Raw genomic sequence first — 7,116 nt, forward strand, 5'->3', positions numbered from 1 at the left:
TGCTAAGGGCAGTGTCTGTCACCCAGTCCCCAGGCCTTTGCTGCAGATCCTTTGGCTCTGCAGGACCTCTTGGGACTCCCCCTGTCCACTCCCCTCCACCCCCACGCCCTGTAGACCTTTCTCCGAGCCCTGGGATTCTGCCCTGGGCCGAATGTGCTTAATATACAGTGAATGGTACTAGTCAATTAGTGGGGAATCTATTCTCGAAACATGATCAACTTTAATTCTTAAATGACTAAGAAAATGAGCGATGTGTTAGCAGGACTATCTCTGTGCACTTATCAGGTGATGGGCTTCTCACTGAACTTGATGACACGGGGCGCTAGCCGGGCACAGAATCATCAGCAGTGGTTTCTCCGAATGTTGCATTAGAGGTGCTGTGAGCACGGGCAGAGAAGGAATAAGGGTAATAATCTGATTTTTAGTTCTCAAGGCCAGTAGCACAGCTCACGGAATCTCTTAATGGTTATTATCCCAGAGCCATCAATTTTATTACCTAAGACAACCACAGAGAAGGACCCAGAAGAAATATTTTCTCTATTTGCGGTGGGTAGATGGGCTTTGCTTTCGCGTGTCTGCGTTATTAATCTAAGCACTCTGTACCAGAGTGATACTTTTTATTTTCTGTTCTCCCAAACACTGGGTGGGGTCTGCAAAGGATAGGAGAGGCAGCACAGCCTAGGCGTTGGGAGCACAGCCTTGAGAGCCAGCCCGCCTGTCTGTGAATGCCACCTGGCTCTGCCACTTGTCAGCTCAGGGACTCTGGAGGAGTTCTGTCCTCTCTACGGCAGCTTCCTCACCCATGAAACGGGCCGACCTCATCGTTTACATACAACTGAAGCATTCAGTCAGTCTTTGGTGTATGGTAGGTGCTCAGTAAACGTGTTAGTGGCCATTGTTATGTCCTCTGAGTCACTTGGCACCCCGACAGCGTGGTAACGCCGAGGTTTGCCCCACTCAACAGAGGAGAAACAAGATCACATCGTGGGCGGTAAAGCTGGCGTCAGATCCCTTGCCCCCCAGTCCTGTGCCTGCTCTGTGATACCACACTTCCCGCCTCCTGTTACCCTGCAGGAGGAAAGGGCGAGCAGAAATGAGAAAGGGCCAGGAGAAGTAAACCTGTCAATAAGAACCTTCCCACTCCTGTCGAGATCAGATCCAAACTCCCTGATACGACCCAACGAGGCCCGGAGGGTCTCCACTCCCGCCTCTGCACTCCGGCCGCCCCAGACTTCTGTCTCTCGGGCTCGCCCTCCTCAGGGCTTCTTGCGCCAACTCCTACCCGCAGGGCCTGGGTAGGCGTTGGCAGGCGAAGTGGGGAGGCATCCCCTCGGATGCGTTCTGAAGGTGGGGCCAACAGCATTTACTGGGGCTGGTGCAGGGTGGAGGAGAGAGGAGTTGGGTTTATAACCCGAACAGCTGGAGGACGGGAGCCCTGTCGGGGCATGCGAAGGGATGCGGACAAAGATTCATTCGGGACGTACCGTGTTTGAGGATGCCTGTTCCACACCCGTGCGCCTCAGCCCATTCGTTCGTGTGCTGTGAACGACCTACAGGCATGCCTGCGGGCTCGGTCCTCTCGGCCCCTGGGGCAGCTGGCGGGGCCCAGGGCAGCCAGAACCATGGCAGCCCCAGCCAGGGCCGGCCACCTTTACCTGGGAACTGTACACCTCATCTGTTTACCACGATGTGCTGTACGAATGTTAGCATTTACTAGGTCCGCTGCAGTGGTAAACGAGTCGGAGAGTCATGGCACCAAATGCCCAAATGGAGAAACTGGGTAGGCAATCTGGGCTCAGGGGGGAGTCGGGTCAAAGGACAGGGATCTGGGCGGTGTCAGTGTGTAGAGGGTCTTCTGAAGTCCCGGGACCTGGGTGACGGGGGAAGGAGGCCCAGGTCAGAGCCCTCCAGCACCCAGGCAATGCCAGGTCAAGTTGGGCAGTGGGCAGGGGAGACCCTAGCAAAGGAGAAGGAAGACACCTCTGCAGAGTGGAATCCCATCGATACTGGAATTCCAAAGACTCGGGGGGCTAAACAGCAGACATTTATTTGCTCACAGTTCTGGAGGCTGGGAGTCCAAGATCAAGGTGTTCTCACGGTTGGTTCCTGGTGAGAGCTCTCTTCCCCGCTCAGGGGCGAGTGCCTTCTGGCCGTGCTCACGTGGTCTTTCCTCTGTGCACAGAGAGAGACCGCTGATGTCTCCTTTTCTGTAAAGGACACTGGACCCACAGGATTAGGCCTCCACCTGGTGGCTATTGTATTAGGGCTTGACCTCCCAGTGACCTCATCTAATCATTACTTTTTTTTTTCTTCCTTTTTTGAATAGGCTCCATGCCCAAAATGGGGCTTGAACTCATGACCCTGAGATCAAGAGTCACATGCTAGACCGACTGAGCCAGCCAGGTGCCCCTCTTCAATACCTCTTTAAAGGCCCTATATCCAAGTAAAGTCACATTGAGGATTAGGGCTGGAACATATGAATTGGCGGGGGCGGGGGGGGGGGGGCGGGGGGCGGCACAATTCAGTCCATAATAGAGCAAGTGCCAGAATAAAGTGGAGGGAAAGATGTAGGTACAGGAAGGGAAGATGACTCAGTCTTGCTCTGAGGAGGAGAAACAAGGCCATCACTGGCAAGGCAGGCAGTGGGGTGGAGAGACGTTGCAGGGGTACCTCCCCACCCCAACGCACACGTACGGGAGATACCAGAGCCGAGGCAGGCACCGAGCGGGCAGTTCCGGATGATGGGCAAGTCAAAGAGAACCATGCGATGCGCTTGGGGAGCAGCTGAGCCTGGTTCTTTGGCAGGACTTACTCTTTGGAGTTCCTGGTGTGCCGCATTCTGCCTTGCTCACCTTGCAGAAGCTCCTGGATTTTACCAACAAGGGGAACTAAGAAAGGACCGGCTGGCCTTCCAGGCCAGAAACGTGGCTCTCATCGAGACAGGGAGGGGCTCTGCAATCCTACTTTCGTTTACCCAAGATACACTGAATCTCTTCTGTGTGATGCTGGGAACTGGGTGCTGGTTAAGGGACAAATAACACTTAACACCCACTCTCAAGATGCTCCAAGGCTGGTGGGGGGAGACTGACAACCACAGAACTGTGAGCTAAGTGTCGACAGAGAGAGAGAGAGAGAGAGAGAGAGAGAGAGAGAGAGAGACTGACTGAGAGAGACAGACACACACACACACAAGTACTGCCTACTGCAAACTGCCAGCACTCAGAAGAAAGGCTTTAAAAGTCTGCTTCTGGGCCCAGGGCTCCTCTGACTCAGAATTCATACTCTGCTGTGGCCGATGACCTAGGATGATGTGTGCACATTCCAGCTACTTTGTATGGAAGGTCTGGTGACATTAAAACAGGAGTCCAGCAGCAGGTTGGTGCCGAACAGGTTGGAGATGGGTGAAGCCAGCTGAGATGCTTTTGTTGACTAGAGCCTGGAGTATTCTAGGGATTGGGGCGGCGAGGGGGGGTTCTCAAAAAATGAACGATGCCCTTCTCGGCGACATGCATCTCCACACAGGCTCCTTCAGTTGTTCCCATCAAGAAGTTCACATACCCGTCATCCGGTCGCTTGCTGTGGAGAGCTAGCAGTGAAATGGTAGATCCCTGCCTGAACTTGGGCTGTTAGGCTTTGAATCCAAGATTTATGTGCCGAAGTCCTAACCCTCATCCCTCAGAATGTGACCTTATTTGGAAACAGGGTCTTTGCCATGTAGTCAAGTTAAAATGAGGTCATTAGGGCGGGCCCTAATCCAATAGGGCTGGTATCCAATGACAAGGGGAGAGGCGGGCGCGCGCGCGCGCGCGCGCGCACACACACACACACACACACACACACACACACACGCACACACACACGCACTGGGGGAAAGACCTGTGAAGATAAGGCTGAGATCCGGGCGAGGTATTGACAAGCCAAGGGATGTCAGATGGCCAGAAAGCCACCAGAACGGGGGGGGGGGGGGGGGGGGGAGAGGCACAGAGCAGATGTCTCCTGACAGCCCTCAGAAGGAACCAACCCTAATGACATCTTGGTCGTAGAATTCTAGTCTCTACCACTGACTGAGACAATGTATTTCCACCGTATATACTGCCCAGTTTGTGGCACTTGGACACGGCAGCCTGGGGAGCCAGTACAGCCTCAGGAATTCTACTATCCCTGCATTTGTCCCGGACCAAGTTGAAAGCTCCCTGCTTGAAGAAACTCCTGCTAACCTGCCTCGCAGCAGGAATAGGAGGGAACCAGGAACAGGAAACAAGAGGGGCTATTCCCAGGCTTTTAAATAAGGAGGATTGTACCTGAGCCGCTCTGGACTTTGGGAAGAGGCTCGGGGGAGGGGAAGGGGTTTGTGCTGGGGGGGGGGGGGGCGGAGGCCTGTGTTCTGGTCTAGGCTGCTCTGCTCTTGGTCTCAGGCCCTGCGATCGTGCAGTGGACGGGCCCTCTGGACTGCTGGCTGTTTGAGGGACTTCCTTCCCCACAGTGGATGCTCGGTAAATATTAGTTCACACTGAGGGAAAACAACACTTCAGATTTACCCAGCATCTCCTGAACAGGGGAAATGATCTCTTTTCCTTACACAAACAGAGAAAACGACTTGATCAAGACCACTTTGCTGGTAAGAAAGAGCCAGGTTCTCGAACTCACACTTTCTAGCTGTGTCCTGCTGCTCTCTCAACAGTAACAACAGCTGCCCTTTTATTAAGCACTTACTCTGTGTTATTTAAGGGGCCAAGCATTTTACATGGCAGGATCTCCACCCCCATTTAGACCAGCAAGGTAGGTATTATTATCCGTATTTCACAGAAGAGGAAACCAACACTCTGAAGGACTGAGCAATGTACCCATAGTCACACAGCACAGCGAGTGGCAGCGGTGGAATTTAATCCAGGCCTACCATCTCGGCTCTTTTAAGATACTCTACTCTATGCCCTGACCATGACCTCAACCTGGGAGCTAGTCTGAGGGTGCAAGTAAGGCTTTTCCCCCGATCTCTTGTCAAAGCCATGCCTGCTCACCGTGGAAACTTTGCAAAATACCAAAAAGTATAGGTCCTCAAAAAACAGTAAACGCAGAATTATTGTATGATCCAACAGTTCCACTTCTGGGTATATACACCCCAAAATTTAACAGCAGGGACTTCAACAGGTATTTTTGTGTCCAAGTTCACAGCATTATTCACAAGAGTCAAAAGGTGGTGGCAACCCACGTGCCCACCAATGGTCAAATGCATAAACAAAATGCGACATATACGTGCAGTGGAGTATTATTCAACCCTAAAAAAAAAAAAAGGAAATTCCGACACCTGCTACAACATGGATGAACCCTGAGGACTTTACACTCAGTGAAATGAGCTGCCACAGAAGAATACACATTATATGATTCCACTACAATAGCCCGAATTCATAAAGGCAGAGAACAAAGTGGGGGTTTCTGGGGCCCGTTGTGTGGAGGGTAGGAACTGAGGAATTACAGTTTAATGGACACAGAGTTTGGTTTTTGCAAGATAAAGAAGGTCTGGGGATGGATGGTGGTGATTGTTGCACAATAATGCGGATATACCTGGTGCCACTCAACCGTATACTTAAAAATTACCCATGCTGTCTGAGCGCAACTCTGTTCGTACACTGGCACCATGCCGTCCGAGTCTTTTTTCTAATTTGAGCCTTGTGATAGGTGTTTTCCCCCCCCCTACAGCTTCCTGTCTTGTACGTTACAGGAAGATGTTTTTACACAGCTGTGGGACCCAAAGGGGTCATTTTAAGCTACCCCATCAGATGTGAATTCCTGATATGCGGGTCTGCCAACATCCATATGGTGGCCTGGTAGCGGAGACTCTCAGGAAAGACGAAACTTACAGAAAACAGTCATGGGGACTTGGGCTCTGGCAACCCTTACGTCACCCTGACTCCATTTCCTGCTGCCTAAAGATCACTGAGAAAGGGTCTGCTTAACCCTCTGGGCAGTAGCCATCTCACTACTAGGGGCAGTGCCTTCCATTTTTAGGGTCACAGCTCTCCAACCCACTTTCCTCATTTTACAGAGGAGAGAATGCTTAAACCACAGACCTTGTGCTCAGAAAGCTGATGTCTTCTTCAAGGACCTTCTTTCCGAGTCATCTTTACAATGGCTGCATACTGGTGGTCCAGGTGAGAAATCTGATTAGGAGCTGAATTTTATTTGGCACAGGTGTTAACAATCAGGATGGACCTTGGAAAACTCCAGAACCCCGGGGGCTCTTGCCACATAAAGATCTGACAGCACTGGGCGGGGAGGTCGACTGGGCCACAGCCGGCTGCAGCAGCACCATAGTCCCCTCCACTCTCTATTCTCTCAAAGTAGGCTCTGGTCTGTAATTCAGATTTCCCCACTGGACCCGAAGCATTGAAGGTTAAAGACACTTTCGGGTCCAGAAATGCGCTTCAAGAGCGTTGGTTAGGGGCAGGGCTTAGTGGGGGATTCGTTCAATCGCTGACATGGTTATGCCACTGACGGTGTTGGGGTGCCCCCTCGGGGCCGGGCCTGAGCCTGGCACGCGGGCATCTGTACGCATCCGGCGACCTTCCGTTCGGGGCGACTGCTGCCCCGGAGGCCAGGGACCCCCGCCCAAGCCAGCAGCGGCCTCGGAGCTCCGCTCGCTACTCGTCACGCTCCCGCTAGGCCTCGGTGTCATCGTCGGCACCGTGGGCGGCGACACCTACCTCGCCGGGCTGCAGAGGCCCGAAAGGCTAGGGGCTGGGGCACTCGGCGGGCGCCCCGTCGGGGGCGGTATCTCGCGGTGCCAAGGAGCCGGAGATGCAGCTGTGGGAGCTGGGAGCCGGGTGGGAGGCCCCCTCACCGCATGGCCTCTGCTGCCATGGAAACGGTCTGCGCGCGGCCGCGAGGCACCAGCGGCGCGGCCGGGGTCTGGGAGCCAGAGCAGCGCACAGCTGGAGTTCGCGCATGCGCACCGACGCCCAGGCCCGGGGAGGTGGGGCCGAGAGGGGTCGAACCACTGAGCGAAGGGGGTGGGGAGCGTTGTAGGGAGAAAGGGAGGATGGAGGCGGGGGAAGGAAATGCCAAAATAGGACCCCAGACTGGACTCGACTCCTAGGTATCAGGGCCGTGGAATCCAGC

General features: G+C 53.7%; 1 protein-coding gene across 8 annotated transcripts in view; it reads right to left on the reverse strand.

Annotated features, from left to right (window-relative positions):
• UROS (uroporphyrinogen III synthase) overlaps positions 1-6,958 on the reverse strand; it is a 35,558-nt gene extending 28,600 nt beyond the window's left edge. Inside the window, exons 1-3 of one of the 8 annotated variants that reach the window (XM_086681144.1) lie at positions 6,702-6,958; positions 2,058-2,207; positions 801-1,068 (exon numbers count right to left, since the gene is read on the reverse strand). In XM_086681144.1, coding sequence (XP_086537270.1) covers positions 801-822 — 22 coding nt within the window. In that variant the 5' untranslated portion in view covers positions 823-1,068; positions 2,058-2,207; positions 6,702-6,958. Of the gene's footprint in view, positions 1-800; positions 1,069-1,484; positions 2,208-6,701 lie in introns of all 8 variants that reach the window. The other 7 variants (XM_086681142.1, XM_086681143.1, XM_086681148.1 and 4 more) reach the window with 7 other exon arrangements.
• Between the last annotated feature and the right edge of the window lie 158 nt (positions 6,959-7,116).

The sequence above is a fragment of the Puma concolor genome, chromosome D2 (assembly GCF_028749965.1).
Source record: "Puma concolor isolate L17-30 chromosome D2, mPumCon1.1.hap2, whole genome shotgun sequence".
NCBI lineage: Eukaryota > Metazoa > Chordata > Mammalia > Carnivora > Felidae > Puma > Puma concolor.